Genomic DNA, 16,037 nt, shown 5'->3' with positions numbered 1-16,037 from the left:
AGCATTTCTGAGGGTTGAGTTATTGTCATTTTCGTGTCTTCTCTTGGTGGAGGGAGGTTTCAGTTTCTTTTCTTCTGACAATCAACTTGTGTTAAATCATTGTTTTGGTTTCCTCCTCAGCAGTTAGTCCTTTTTGAATTGGCAAGCTTTATTGATAATAGTTTTTTAGCATTTGTTCTTGGGCTTCAAATCTCATCTATTTCATGGGTTTTTAGTTTCTATGTTCTGTTTGAACTTTTTTCTTCCTTTTCATATTATCAATGAAAAGTTTGTTTCTTGTTAAAAAAAAAAAGAGATCTTATGGGAAGGTTTGGTCCCTAGCTAGGACTAGAGTTTCTCTTTGGGCTTGATTACTAAAGGTTTTTGTAATTATTTGCTAGGTATTATCTTTTTGGATTGAAATCCTTTTTTGTATAGTTAGCTAGTTTGGCTCCTTTGTTTGAGTTGTCGTTTTGTATTCCCTTTTGTCTTCTTTTATATTTCTCAATGGAAGCTCTATTACTCATAAAATAAAGAATAAAATAAAATAAAAACACTGATGAACTCGCTGGAGTCATGCTTAAACCCAACAGATTTTCTTTGATACCACCTAACTACACTGCTCCCTAAAATCATCCAAACACTCTTAACATAGATTGGGGCATGCATGAATACAGACATATATTCATCCTTGCAAACATGCATGCGTATGTATGTCCATATATTCATACAGCATGATGACATATGTTCCTACTCCATGCATGCATACAGCATAAGAGAATTTATGATTTTATTATATTGCCCGTGATCGATTTATTTATAGAATTTCTATAAGGACAATTTGGTTACTAACCATTATAGGTGTTCTTGGAAACAGCTACCATTTGCAGTGCCTAGGACAAGAACGAGAAAATCCAAGCAATGCAGATGTGTTTATTTGCCCGTATTGCTGTAGCTTAAGGGGTGTATCAATTGATAAAAGTGAAGGTCCGCTGGTATGGCTGTCTCTCTCTCTCTCACTCTCTCTTTATCTAGATTCTCTATATCATCCTTTTTGGAAAACTCATTGTATTTGTCTTGATATTTTCTTATTTCAGAGATTTGCAGCAAATCGTCCTGAACTAGAAATTCTTATTAAGCTCAAATCTGAAGCTGTGAATTTCTGTGTCTGGTAATCAGCTTTTTTGATAACGAGCTTTTTATCTTTATTTTTTGAGGTTTCTGGTTGTGTCCATATGTTATTGACCCATCAAATCACCTCTGGTTGCTCCCCCAATTTATAATTCTATTATTACTATGGGTGTATTCTCAACGAGTTATTTTTTAAGATTATTTTTTCGACTAAAATAAAACTATTTTTATGTTTGTTTCAAATTTATGTATGATTTAGAGAGATTTTTTATTGTTATTTTTCATTTATTTCTTTTACCGATTAACTTTAAAATTTTCATTTAACCATTGCTATATGTAGAAAAACAGTAATAATCATAAATAAGAAATTAACTGACAAACTTCAAAAGAAAATCATGTGAAAGTTTCTGTTTTAGGTCGTGAAAACTGTTTAGTTTTCTATATATTTCTTTTCGAACAAAAACAAACTTTCATTGATAATATGAAAAGGAAAAAAAAGTTCAAGGATACAAGCTCCCAAAGGAAGCAAAAAAAAAAAAAAGAAGAAGAAGAAGAAGAAAAGCAACCAGACGTAAGAACCAAAATACAAAGAAATAAACGAGATCTGAAGCCAAAGAAATATCAAAAAGCTAAAATGACAGATGCTGAAAAAACTTTCAACAACAAAGCCAAACCAAAATGATTGTCTGTTGAGGAGGAAAAGACTGCCTGTTTAGTTTTCTATATTAAAAAGTTGTTTTTTATTTTTAGACCTAATTTCCAAACGAACCCTTAACCAATGGATAACAAATTAAAAATTGACCGTGTTAAAACTATGGCACAAAATGGTGCAGTGGTGCTTATCTGCTAGCTGATGAAACAAAAACAAACATTAGACCAAATTGTTCTGGCCTTACCACGGTAGGGGTACCAAGTAAGAGTTGGGAGATTGCAACATCAATATTCTCACGAAGCATCATCTCAAACCAAAAATTATCACAAGATTGACCAACAATCACCAACGAAAGGGCAGAGAAGCACTTCTTTCTTTTTGAGTGACATTCCATTAATCGAAAAGATAGTGAAAGGGGGAGATGACAAATTGGAATTCGAAGGAGATTAAAAAAAAGAGCTCCAGTTGGTATGGATAAGAGTTGGGGATTAATCACAAAAGATTATAATTAGAGCTCCAAGTAGCTTCAACCAAATAAACCAAATCCCCAGCCTTTCCCAGAGATCGATTTACCCATTCAGTATCACTTTTATTTCCTTCCAGCTCCAATTTCATAATAGCAACAGAGAAATGTTTAGGTTAAATTGTGTACTTCAAGCATGGTGTCTACTTACCCAGCATTTAAAATTTTTTAGTTACGTTTTGATACTTTAAATTATGCTTTCTTACTTCTGATCCCTATCTTTAAGATCAATAAACAAAATTCTGACATAACACTCAACTTTTGGAAGTTTGGATGAGGTGACTTGGATTTTTCATTGATTTAGTAGCCAGTTGGATGTGTTAGAAATGATTCAGCAGATACAACGAGGAATAAATTTAGGGTTGATAAATTAGGACAAATAGTCTGAGAAATCAATTGGGTAAATAATGGTGTTGGATAGGTTACCAATTATATCTATCCAACAGATTTCCTAAAATATTTACTCTAAGTTATCAGCCTCGATGACAGTTATGTTCATTCATTTGGCTACTAGATTAATGAAATATATGTCATCTAATCTAAATCTAGAAAAGTAAAGTGCTGTGTCTGCCTTTCCTTTCCTCCTTTTTTTTGAAAAAAAAAAACAATATTCATCCCAAAAAGACCAAAGGTAAGTGCAATTTATAATCTAAGAGTATGATTGAAACATTTTTAAGTACTAGGACTAAATAGACATACTCGAAGTACGGGGATAGAAAATGTAATATAACGAAATATTTATCTGCAGGAAGTTGGATTTCTTCCTAAATTGATGCCCAGACTGGATTTGATTGAGAAAATCCATGATGTTGTTGAGAATAAAAGTTAAATTTTACTGCTCCAAAAGTTTTGTTGCATCTCTTCAGGGTAGATTTTGGTAAATGCAACTCACGAATTATTTTGAAAAGAGGTTTATTGAATGTTGAGGTTGTAAAATATTTTCAGTATGGAAGAGGAAGATGTATTGAAACAACTGATCGAGCAGGCTTTAGCATGCAAGTCTCACTTGACAGAAGTCTTGGAGTTCTCGTCACATTGTCTTGATAAAGATTTTAGTATTGCCGGCAAGAGGTTAACTTTAGCTTTAAAGGTTTGGTCTTCTCTTTCCTCCTAAATTATACATACTACTCACTTTTCCTGAAGTTTCAATATAGCATAGAAGAATAATAGTAATAATTCCTGTATATATATTGGTGTAACTTTTAAAAATGATTGTGGCTCAATTTCACAGGCTATGGACGTTGCAGGCATTAATGATCATGAAAGTAAGTGTGGTCTTGAGATGGAACTAGTGAGGAACTCATGGAGATTCAGAGTCAGGGAAGCTCTTGAAGGTTCCGTAAAACCAACTATGCAACAGGTCCTGCTGCTTGTCGAAGAGGTATTTCCAGTTGCCAGGTTTTGTGGAGAATTTTTGTAGTCTAAAATCTGCAGTCAAGTTTGATGCTTTCGAATGGCAATGCTTATGATAAATTTAAGATTGTTAGATGGTGAGAAAATCTTCAAATACATTAGTCCAAAAATGAGTGACTCGATTGAACATGGGACATGGGAACAGTATGTCGAAGGTACTAATTTACGTCAATGCTTGCCACCTGATTTTATGGCTGTATGACATAAGTAATACATAAAGGGCTTGAGAAGTAAGCAATTGGGATTTTACACCACACTTGATCTTTTAGCCAAAACGCCAAGAAAGGCTTAGCAATTGAGATTTTCATACTTCTAATTTTTTTTTTTTTGATATTGTATGGGTTAGCTTGTGCTCACCTCGACAATTTCTTGACTAATCTCACCGACCTGGCCCTACTATATTTACATTTTTATATTGTTAGTGAAGTGTAAAAATCCCTATTGACTTATAATGTTTTTGAGATACTTTTCAATTTAATAATACTATTTTAAAAATACCCTAAACTTACATTAAGGCGGGGAAGAGCTAGTGCTGAGTATTTTTAATGGACTTAGTGAAATGCTGTTAATTTTTTGACATTTCTTGCGGCAGAACTTTAGTTCATGAACCTATGATACACCCATGCATACACTTTACTTACTGACTAATGAAAAGAATCCCAATTCGATTAACCATGATTTTTAGCGTATTTTTCTCATTTTGATAATCTCTTATTTTGTTTTAGATTATTGAAAAAATAGGCCATCCATGCCAACTCTCCTTTATTCTGGCCGAACCGGGCAAGAGATAGTTTTGACGTGCGTGTACTATGTATGTCAAATTTATCTGTTCTACAGATACTGACTTCAATTTATAACAGGGATCGGCTATAAGCATTCCACCTGGGGATTGCTACAGACAGAAACTCTTGGAAGTGAAGACTGTATGCTTGAAGTGGAGAAATCTTGCAAGAAAGGTCTTTGACATGTTGGTATGGTCTGTCCCCCTTCCACTGTCGTCAACTTCCTCATCTTTTGTTTTCTACAGATTTCAGCCGACTCTGGGGCTCTTGAATTGGAGAAAGTTTTTGAATTGATCGTGGAGGGTGAAAATTTACCTGCATACCTCGAGAGGGAGCTCAAGGTATCAGCTATTCATTATGGCAACCGTATTTTCTTCTTCTTCTTCTTCTTTATGTTTTTAAGGAGATAGAAAAGAGAGCCTATAGCCCTTGGTGCTTAGTTCATCAACCTTGTGGGTGCAGTTATTAAGAAGTCGAAGTATGCTTTATTGCATTTGTCGAAAGCCTGACGATCGTAGACCGATGCTTGCTTGTGATATTTGTGAAGAGTGGTATCATTTCGATTGCATCAAGATAGAATCTACTCCAAAGATATACATCTGCCCTGCTTGCAAACCTCAAGTAGATGATAAGATGTTGACTCAGCTATCAACAGAATATGAAAGGTAAGAGTTCTGGCTATGTCAAGCTATTTCCTCGTTTTGATTGCAAGATGTACTTTGATAGTCTTGGTTTTTGTTATACCTCTGTTTTAAGGCCTGGCTCTTTCATTTTAGACTACATTTTAGAGAGTACTAGGGAAATGCCCTAGACTGGCAAATCTGAGCAGTTCAAGCAAATCCGAACCATCTTGATGAGTTCAAGCAAATCCTATCCATTTTTTGGGGAAAATTTCAGTACTCCTCCCACTATGGATTTTTCTTGGACCCCACAGGTTCACATCATTATTAAATAATGCGGTTACTGGATTAGGGGTGCATAATATATTTTGAAAAATCGATCTCACGGACCAAAACTGACATTGGTCGGAGTAGCCAGAAAAGCCATTTTCTGACTAATCGATCAAATGCTAAAAAAAATTAATAAAGAATTAGTAATGCTGCAGATTGCAGAAGCTTTTATTTATTTGTACCTTTTTCTTAAATTATCCTACCCCTACTCTAATATCTACTCCTCTTCCACACCCTTTCTTTTTCTTTCAATCACAATTCTTTTCTTCTCTCTCTCTTTTTCCTGGTGGTTGCTGGCATTATGGCGCTAGATTCTGTTATTGGGCCTTTCTAAGTTTCTATCAATTTCAGTTTCAAGAGTAGCGCTGTTGGCTGGTTCACCAGAGTGCATGGCCCCTCTACTCCGTATGGCAGAAAGGATTTTTGGTCAGAAATGAAAGGTTTGGCTAGTCTCTGTCAAGTCTTATGGTGCCTGGGTTGATTTCAATGGCTTGGATGAGAAATCTAAACAAATGGAGTTACCGAGAGCATGTGTACTCTCTGATTGATTCCATTGACATCAATGATGTTTATCTAAACAGTCGGCAGTTTACTTGGTCAAATCTTAGAGGAGGGGTTCCTTCATCCTCGAAGCAGGACAAATTTCTTGTTCCAAGAGATTGGCTTGAGAATTTTAAAGAAATCTGGGCTGAAAGGTTAGTTAGAAACTTCCGATCACTTTTCAATTGTGCTTAAGATGGATTTCCAGAAATGGGGTACTTCCCCTTTCAGATTTGAAAACATTTGGCTTGAGTCTGATTGAAGAGCGGTGGTCGCATCACTCAGGTGGAAGGTTGGCCAGGCTTCTTGTTTATGTAGAAATTAAAAGGTTTGAGGACCTTTCTTACTAGTGGATCAGAAAATTTTGGCGATGTTATTGGCTTCATAAAAAGGATATTAGAAGGGATTTTGGCTTTAGACAAGCTGGTGGAGGGAGCGACATCCTGAAATTAATGTAGAGAAAGACTCCGCCTTAAGTCTGAGCTTATGGACATGACCATGAAGGAGCAAAAAATCTGAGCACAGAAAAGTGGTGGCTACGTGAAAGGGGATGAAAAACGTGCATTTCTTCCATAGATGGACATCCCACAAAAAATGTAGAAGTATTTTCTCTACGCTTGAGAATCAAGATGACAGCTTTCTTTCTTCCGAAAAGGAGATTGAGAAATAGGTGGTTAGCTTTTCTCTAAGATTTATATCTCAAGGGCCAAAGGTTTTCTTGGAAGAGGTGGATTGGGCTTCTCTGTCATCCTCCTGGAAAGACCAAATTGAAGCCCCCTTCTGAAGAAGCTGAGTTCTACAAGGGAGTATGTGATTTGGGCAAGGGAGTATGTGATTTGGGCAACTTGACATCTTCGGGTTCGGATGGTATGGGTAATGGATCTTTCAAAGAAGGCTTGGAACATTCTAAAGCTGATATAGTAAGGGTGTTCCTAGATTTTCAACAAGCAGACCAATAAAACTTACATTTGTCTTATGTCAAAGGAAAGTTTTAGTCACATTCAAGGTTAACTTTGATCCCATGGAGAGGAAAACCAGATTTTAAGTTAACACCACAACGATAATTACAAAAAAAGTTTAGAAATCAATAATTACAAAAATTTAGAAATCGACTCCCACATCGAAGTATTAAATCTAATAAGTTCCTATACATACTTTCCCTCAAAATTATATTGTTTCTCTCAATCTATATCCCCACAAAATAGCAAAGAAATAAGTCTGCCACAAAAATCTTCCTTTATCACGAAATGGAAGGAACAACAAAACCTCCTCAATTAGAAGCCGAGAGTCCCTATTGCAAACTCAAGCACATCACGCTGCTACAAGAAATCATTCTAGATGTTTTGAGCGAACGAACAACAGTACAAAATATGGTCAAGATCCTCTGAAGCACTTCTGACCTGCCACACAAATTTTCCATGGTGTGTACTCTACAGAAGTGCTTCGGAGGATCTTGAATTTGATCTACGGGTGACTTTAAATGCAATCTAAGGTGTTGAATTTCCATGTAAGACCTACCACAAATCTTTTTTCTTTTTGGAATTTTAACCTTTCAACGCAAGGAAAACAATGAAGCGGTTGGGAGAGAGAGAGAACTCAACAGGTGAAAAAAGAACTACAAAAGCCTCTTGGACGAGCTAGGGGACTAGACTCGAGAATCCTTCCTCCCTCGATAAAAAAAGAACATCCTTAAGCATAAGAAATAAGAAGCAATGCAGAAACCTCCAAAGTCTCCTAGTCCGTCAATTAAGGCTCGAGAAATTAGAAGACGCATTCCCCCTCGACGCCTAAACAGAAGCCATCGAATGCAGTCTTATGTCAGAAAGGTGGTACAGATGTGGGAATAAATGGCAAAGAGGTTTATCAGCGAACTAGTGGTCCCCCAGAAATAGGTATCAGAATCATGCCCAACAAAGAATTTCAAGAACTAGGAGTTGAAAGGGAAGACAAAATAAATAGCCTTCCATGCCCAACAAACCAAGTAAGAGTTTTCTATTTCACGTTTGAATAATCCTTTGAATACAACAAGGGTTGGTTTTTATAGATAACCAACCTAACTAACTAACTAACTAACGGCTAAATGAAAGACACCAATGGCTAACTAAAAGATTTCCTAATCAACGTCTATTTTACAATATCTCCTACATCATATTCCCTCCGTCTCAAAGAAAAACTTGACCACGAGTTTATGTGGCTAATTGAAAAGCATCTGCAGCCTGATATTCATGTAGGTCTGATACATTAAATATGGGATTGATGCGTACATCAGTGGGAAGGTTGATCTTATAAGCATTGTCACCATATTTTTCCAGAACTTCAAAAGGCCCGATCTTTTTGTTGTGTAGTTTGTGATATGTTCCCGTCGGAAATCGGGACTTTCGTTGGTAGACCATCACTAGATCGCCTATTTTGAAATGTTTCTCCCGACGATGGCTATCCGCATTTGCCTTATAGGTTGCTGTAGCGTTCATCAAATTCTCTATTACCTCCTTATGTAGTTCCATTATCCTTTCGGCCATGTGCTCAGCTTCCTGATTAAAATCAACATTAGAAGGGATATTAGCTAAGTCCACAGTAAGGCGGGGAAGTTTAGTATATACTACTTCAAAGGGGGACTTCCCTGTGGAACGATTTTTCATATGGTTGTAGGCAAATTCAGCATGTGCGATTGTAAGGTCCCATTGTTTCGGTTTAGTTCCACCAAGGCATCGTATAAGGTTCCCCAATGTTCGGTTAGTGACCTCGGTTTGGCCGTCGGTTTGTGGGTGGCTGGTCGTGCTAAATTTTAAGCTTGTGTCAAATTTCTTCCACAAAGTTTCCAAAAATAGCTCAAAAATTTCACATCTCTGTCAGATATTATTGTTTTCGGAATGCCATGTAGGCGCACAATCTCACGAAAGAAAAGATTGGCCACATAAATGGCATCCAATGTTTTTTTGCAAGGTAAGAAGTGAGACATTTTGCTAAATCTGTCCACCACAACTAGAACCGAATCGTAACCACGTTGAGTCTTTGGTAATCCAAGGACAAAGTCCATGGACAAGTCTTCCCAAATAGACTGAGGGATTGAGAGTGGGGAGTATAACCTGGTATTTTGTGCTTGACCTTTAGCTTTCTGACAAGTGAGACAACGGGTAACAAAGTTATATACGCCTTTTCTGATTTGAGGCCAGTAAAATCGGGTAGCCACTAGCTCGAATGTCTTGTCTCAACCAAGGTGGCCAGCCAAGCCCCCACTATGCATATCCAGAATTAAAGATTCCCTTAGGCCTTAGGGAAGTATGGGGAATACACAGCCGGTCACCTTTAAACAAGTAACCATCAAGTATATGAAAGTCATTACAATTCACATGTTGATTACACTGCTGCCAAATGGTGTGGAAATCACTGTCATTCTCGTATGCTGTAGGTAAGTGGTCAAAAGCAACTACTTGTCCTGATAGGAGGGTTAGAAGGCTGGCTTTGCGACTTAATGTGTCAGATACTCTATTAGTTGCTCCTGCCTTATGCTTAATGACAAAATCAAACTTTTGTAAGAAGGAAACCCAACTAGCATGCATCCGGTTAATAGTTTTTTGGGTCTGAATGTATTTAAGTGAAAAATGGTCTGTAAAAAGAATGAATTCACGGCCTATAAGGTAATGCTCCCATTGTTTGAGGGCTCTAATTAATGCATATAGTTCCTTGTTCGTAGGTGCACCACTTTTGCCTAGGGGGTGTTAGTTTTTCACTAAAAAATTCCAAAGGGTGGCCTTTTTGAGAAAGAACTGCACCGATACCTATTCCTGAAGCATCTACGGCGACCTCGAATGGTTGGCTGAAGTCTGGTAGGCCGAGGACAGGTTTATGACTAAGTTTATCTTTTAGAGTAGCAAAGCTAGATGCTTGATTTGTATCCCAAAAGAGTTTCCCTTTTTTCAGACATTCAGTTAAGGGTGCTGCTAGAGTACTGAAGTTTTTGATAAATTTTCTATAGAATGAAGCAAGTCCCAAAAAACACTAGATGTCCCTAATAGAAGTAGGTGTAGGCCAATTCTGAATTGCCGAAATTTTGAAATCCAAAACGATCGAAGCGCTGGTTCCCCCGAAGAAAGTCCTCCTCTTCCCCTGAAGAATCTGAATCTTGGATCCTCAGTTTAAGTTCTTGCTGTCATCGGTCCTGTCTGTCGATATTTCTTGCAATAACGGGAGTGGGCGATTGGTTTCTTGGTTGGTATGCACGTTCTTGTTCCTGGCGACCGTCACGATTGCCCAGATCATCTCGTAGCCGCTCTTGCTCAAGTGCTATATTTTCTAGATGTTTGGACAGATTTTCCATAAGCTCGTGGATCGTCTATACACTGGAGCGAACCTCTCCCAAGGAATCTTCCACTAATAGTAAACGATCGGTGGTGGATTTTGGTGACAGAGGTTGGTGTGCCGAGGGATCCGCTGTGGTTCCTTTGCCGGAAGTCGCTGTGTTCTTCCTGGCCATCAGGTCCTAAGTTTCGAAAAAGGGCTCTGATACCAATTTGGTGTAAAACCAAATAAGAGTTTTCTATTTCACTTTTGAATAATCCTTTGAATACAACAAGGGTTGGTTTTTATAGATAACCGACCTAACTAACTAACTAACTAACGGCTAAATGAAAGACACCAACGGCTAACTAAAAGATTTACTAACAAACGGCTATTTTACAATATCTCCTACATCAATTATTAGCACCAATCTTAAGCCCATCGGTTGAGACCCAGTAAAAAAAATGCGACCCATACTTGCTAATTATAATCCTCCACCACAAGGCCCTAGGCTCCTAAAAAAACTGCCACAACCATGGATAATAAAGGCTCATTCTTAAGTTTAAAGTTCCCAACGCTCAAACCCCTCGCCTCAAAAGGCCTAGATGTGATGAAGCTACTACGAAAGCTACGAACTAAGAAATGGAGAGCAAATTAGAGAAATGACGTTAAATCTGTGTCTTGACTCCAAATCGAACTATTTGGGATTCAGAAGTGAGAAATAATTTTAGCTACGAATAGTGGATAAATTGGTGTATTACCAGATCACACACCTATTGCCACAGGTTTAGATATAGATATTTTTAGAATACACCTTACTGTTAATGACGAATGGTTAATGATGGCTTTGATGGGCGATTTTACTAGAATAGGCAATAATGAGGTCACTATTTTAGTAAATGATGCGGAGAAGGCTAGTAACATTGATTCATAAGAAGCTCAGCTAACTCTTGAAATAGCGGAAGCTAACTTGAGGAAAGCCAAGGGCAAGAGACAAATAATTGATGGTCTCCCAATTGGCTAAGAGCACCGCCCCTCAGCCCCCTCACCCACCCTAAACCTTTCATAAAAGTTCGCATTTGGGAATTACTGTGGTTCTTCCAAGCTTCTCTCTTGGGCATCCTTGGTAGGATGTGGAGTGCGTGATTCTCATTTTTTGTAGGGCTTTCTTTAGGTTATAATCCTAAGGGTGTTACCTTTTGGGCTTTGATGCTGGAAATGATTAAAAAACGCGTCTCATTGTGGAAAAAACCTTTTTCTAAAAGAGGGAGACTTACGTTTATTCAAACAGTTTTAAGAGGTATTTACTTATTTTCCGATCCCAATAAGGTGATTCAACAGCTTGAGAAGTTGTTTAGAGATTTCATTTGGAGTGGTGGAAATCTTTCTCTGTCCAGTCACTTGGTTAAATGGAGCTGGTCGTCTCTCCCCACCTATCATGGTGGGTCAGGAATGGGGTCCTAAAGCAAAGGAGTATATCTTTGCTTTTGAAATGATTTTGGAGGTTTTTCCTCGAAGAAAACAAGAAAAAAGTTCATGGAGGAAGGTTATTATAGCCATTTATGGTATTTGTTGAGGATGAATAAACCATCACTTAACCCAAAAGCTTAAGTTGATGAGCTGGGTAAATTTAATTCATATATTTGATATCTAACATTCCTCCTAACTCGTAGGCTTGGATAATTGCACAAGACCCATCAAGTGGAAATCATTATAAATGGTGGGGAAACAACGATGCAGGGGTTCGAATACAGGATACCCCGTTCTGATACCATGTTAAGGATGAATAAACTACCACTCAACCCTAAAACTTAAACTGATGAGTTGGGTTAATATAATTCATATATCAAATATCTAACCGTATTCATACCTACGGCTTGTTCTAAAGGAAGACCGTGGGTGGATATTGACTAAAACAGAGACAAATTCTTGGATTTTATGAGATTCAAAACGAATAATGGCCAGAGAAACAGATTTTGGGAAGGATGCAATGGCTTTGGAGGATCCCCTATCCGCTCTCTTTCCTGAATTTTGTGCCTCATCTGCCAAGAAAGCTGTAGTAATTGCATACTACTGGAACTCTTCCTCTGAGACGTGGGATTTAGGGATTAGAAGAAGACTATTTGATAGAGAGGTTCCAAGGTGGGCTGAATTTACAGAGAGATTAGAGGCTTGTTAAATAGGAAATGACCTAGATAAAATCTGTCAGGCATCTTTTCAACAAAGTTGGCCTTCACTAGCCTTGCGTCTCCGTTAGCAAAACTAAAGACCCCCATGGTGGACTATATTTGGAAGTTCAAAGCTCCAAAGAAAGTTCTTCGTGTGGACTCTCTTGACAAGCTTAAAAGGAAATTCCCCAAGGGGTATCTTTCTCCCTCCATTTGCTGCCTTTGCTGCCTTTGCTTATCTTTATACCATTTGTTTTTCTTCTGCCCTCTTGCTCAGTTTGCACGGTCCTCCCTTTTTGAGGTCTTTGATTTGACGATTTGCTTTCCAGAAAAGGTGGATGTGTGGCTGTTGGAGTGCCTTGGATTATTGTTTAGAGGCAAAGTAAAGGTCTTATGGGGCTGTACTGCGAGGGCTATTTTCTGGCTTATTTGGAAAGAAAGAAATCAAAGGTTTTTATAGATTCTCTATGGAATAGTGTACAAAATACTACCTCTTAGTGGTGTACAAACTAAAAAAAATTCTTTTATAATTACAGCCTCCTTCATCATTAATGATTGGAAGACTTTGATTGTATGGCTCCTTTTGGGCATGTGTTTTCTCTTCTCCCAGCCCCTTAACTGTTTTTTTGGCTCTTGCTAATGCATCTTGTTGTTTCTTATATATGAAAAAAAGGTTCCCTCTTCTCCACATCCCTTCTTGAATTTTCTCAGTTTTTCATGGCGCTTAACCTTCGTCAGTTTTTCTTTGGTTCTTTGCCTCCCTCAGCCATTTCTGACTCTCTGTCTTCGGCCCATCTCACTTTTTTTTTGTTTTTTTGGTTCAAAGTTCTTCAGCCTCTCTCACCTCACTCACTCACTCATTGTGTTGGTTTTGGCTAAAACCGACTTACAATCGGTTGTTTAATTTCTATGGGTCTTAAAAAACCACCAATAATCAACTGACTAGCACTGATGGGTTAGTTTTCGACATTGGTTGAACAACCGATATGTGTCCCTGTTTGCATGGTCGACAATGAATGAAAATTTCTTAGTATTAGAAACTTCCTCATTTTTGTTTTTTTTTGTTCTTTTAACAAGAAATTCAATGATACAAACTCGCAAAAGAGTGAAAGAAAACAATTAAACAATGAAAAATCAAGAATTAAACACCACAACAAAAAGCACCTCAATTAGAACAAATAAGAGAAGAAGAAGAATTCCCAAAAGTAGTAGACAACGAACACCACTGAGAAGCTTTAAATTTAGCTATGCTAAACCGGTCGAGCGAGGATTTGTGCGGCCCCTCGAAGATTCTGAGACTCCTTTCAAACCATAATTTGTAAAGCAATGCCTTAATAACATTAATCCACAGTAGTTGGCCTTGTGGAGACAGTTTCAAACCAAGGAGCAAATGAGAGTGACATTATCCGCAACTGCACCATTGAATGCCCAAGATATATTGAATTCCTTGAATAAATAGAACCAGCACTTCAAGGCACAAGGGGAAACTTCCCCATTTTTTTAACTAATAGTTGGTATTATTGTGGTCTGCAAATAATGTTTGTAAAGTTACACGACCATTTTTTATTGGTTTTACTGTCTCTGCTTTTAAACAGTTCGGTTGGCATGAAACTCGTGGAGCCAAAGACCCCTTCTCCTCAACACGCAAAGCCAAGATCAAAACAGAAGAAAACCGAGCGGAATTTAGTTCGAACCGTGAGGGATTGCTATGGAGAATTCAGGTGCTCAAGTGGAACCGAACACTTAAGGTGGCAAAACCGAAAGCCTTTCAGAAGAGTAACCAGAAGGAGAGCAGAGTTGGGAAGTATTTCTCCATTTTTCACCATTCAACAATAATCAAGAATACATGGAGGTGTAGGTAGTTTAATCAACAATCATTTAATTGATTCAATTGTTCATATCATCAAATACCTTTCAGCTTCAATAATGTAAAAGGCAAAATGTTTTATATGTTGTTTCAGTTTCATTTATTTTCACCTGTTTGTTTTTAGGTCCGGAGGGTACGATATGGGGTATGGTTAGTGAAAACAGTATCAAATAAATGAGTAATAATTTTGTATATATTTGATAACAAGAAGGTTTTTTTATTTTTTTCTATTTTTATTTTTTTTAATGTGGTTCAAATCCAATTTTGGTATCTAAACTTTTACCTGTTTTGTTACTTTTTTGTTTTTGTTCTTTGTATTACAATTCAAACACAGTAGGATTTTGAATCTACTACATTTAAATGTTTTGATTTAATATTCTCAATATTTTAATATTTTATTTTAGTTCATAAACTCGTTAAAAATTATTCATAAACTTGTTAAAAATTATTGTATTCCTTATCGTTAATTTTTCAAGGACCTGGATGTATTTGAGACTAGAGTAGAATGAGAATGGAAGTTCAACACCAAAATGAAATTGTAATGAAACTCAAGGTCATCTTTTTAGTCTTAACAAAAAAACTAATTTGAAAGTATAGAACTGAAAATATATGAATTTATTAGAGACATTTTTTTAGTACAAAATATGTTGGGGAGTAAATTGAAATTTACAATCTGTTAGTTGGAGGTACAAATCAATTATCGTTGAGTAATGCTTGCTTTGGTAATTTATTAGAAGCAATGGAAAGTTTAGAAATTTGTTAACACTTCGTAAAGTTTAACAATCTATTAAGATATTTTTTAAAGTTTTAAGAACTTATTAGAAATAACACACCACCAAATTTATAATTTAATCTAAATTTATCTTTTTTATAATTATAAATGTAAGAATGGAGATTAGACCTCCAATCTAAATATAAAGCCATTGATGCTTGATGGTTGAGGTATACTAAAGTACTCTGGTTGACTTTTATAACCATTTTTTGTAGGTAAAAATTATATATTTTCATAAAACTTGTCAAGTTGTATAATTTTTTTTTATAGAACTTTTAATATATTCAAATTCAACTCTAAACTTAGATGAAAGTTGCAATTTTTATCATTTATTCGATTTTTGTTTATTTACCTACTAATTTTAACAAAAAATAATATAAAAATTAAAAAAATTCACTAATTTAATGAAAATCAAATTCTACACAAAATTGATCATAAAATAACTCTTCTAAAACTTACAAATTTCAATTAAAAATATTTGCTCCAATGTCATTTTTGTTTGAATCCTTTAATTTTATATCAAATATATATTTTATAATTCATTGAATAGATATGAAAATACTTTTTCATTAGATTTTGAGATGAAATTCTATTATAAATGAGAGATGAAGATTGGGATATTTATCAAAATTTAAGGTGCAAAGGTAAACACCCAATTTGTTTGGGGGAAAGAATACCCTGGACACGTGGAGGACAGCCATTGACGTTCCAAGGGACCCATGAGTCATGCCCCAGCTCGGACCGCCGAGATCACCACCACTAGCGTTGACAGATGCTAAGTATGAGGGCCGAGGTGAACCTGGCTAAGGTCCGAGCTACCGGGAAGCTCGGTGGGGGTCGATGTGAGCTACTGTCAGCGGCGTGATTATCGAGTGTAACCGTCGGTCCCGAGATTATCGGGTGTAACCGACGGTCCCGAGATTATCGGGTGTAACCGTCGCGAGATTAGCGGGACTACCACCCAGGAGTAGAGGACCTCACT

At 36.8% G+C, this 16,037-nt stretch overlaps 1 protein-coding gene across 2 annotated transcripts in view; it reads left to right on the top strand.

Moving 5' to 3' along the window:
* Positions 1-14,503, top strand: part of LOC111026169 (transcription factor jumonji (jmjC) domain-containing protein) — a 38,381-nt gene extending 23,878 nt beyond the window's left edge. The window contains exons 27-34 of one of the 2 annotated variants that reach the window (XM_022304192.2): positions 857-974; positions 1,077-1,150; positions 3,231-3,375; positions 3,517-3,666; positions 4,559-4,654; positions 4,726-4,821; positions 4,943-5,145; positions 14,012-14,503. In XM_022304192.2, coding sequence (XP_022159884.1) covers positions 857-974; positions 1,077-1,150; positions 3,231-3,375; positions 3,517-3,666; positions 4,559-4,654; positions 4,726-4,821; positions 4,943-5,145; positions 14,012-14,252 — 1,123 coding nt within the window. In that variant the 3' untranslated portion in view covers positions 14,253-14,503. Of the gene's footprint in view, positions 1-840; positions 975-1,076; positions 1,151-3,230; positions 3,376-3,516; positions 3,667-4,558; positions 4,655-4,725; positions 4,822-4,942; positions 5,146-14,011 lie in introns of those variants that run through there. The other variant, XR_015791555.1, reaches the window with a different exon arrangement.
* The last annotated feature ends 1,534 nt before the right edge of the window (positions 14,504-16,037 follow it).

This window comes from Momordica charantia (genome assembly GCF_013281855.1).
Source record: "Momordica charantia cultivar OHB3-1 chromosome 6 unlocalized genomic scaffold, Mcharantia_2.0 BLBB01000006.1, whole genome shotgun sequence".
NCBI lineage: Eukaryota > Viridiplantae > Streptophyta > Magnoliopsida > Cucurbitales > Cucurbitaceae > Momordica > Momordica charantia.
The sequence above is the reverse complement of the archived record's forward strand: the minus strand, read 5'-3'. Positions and strand labels throughout refer to the sequence as shown.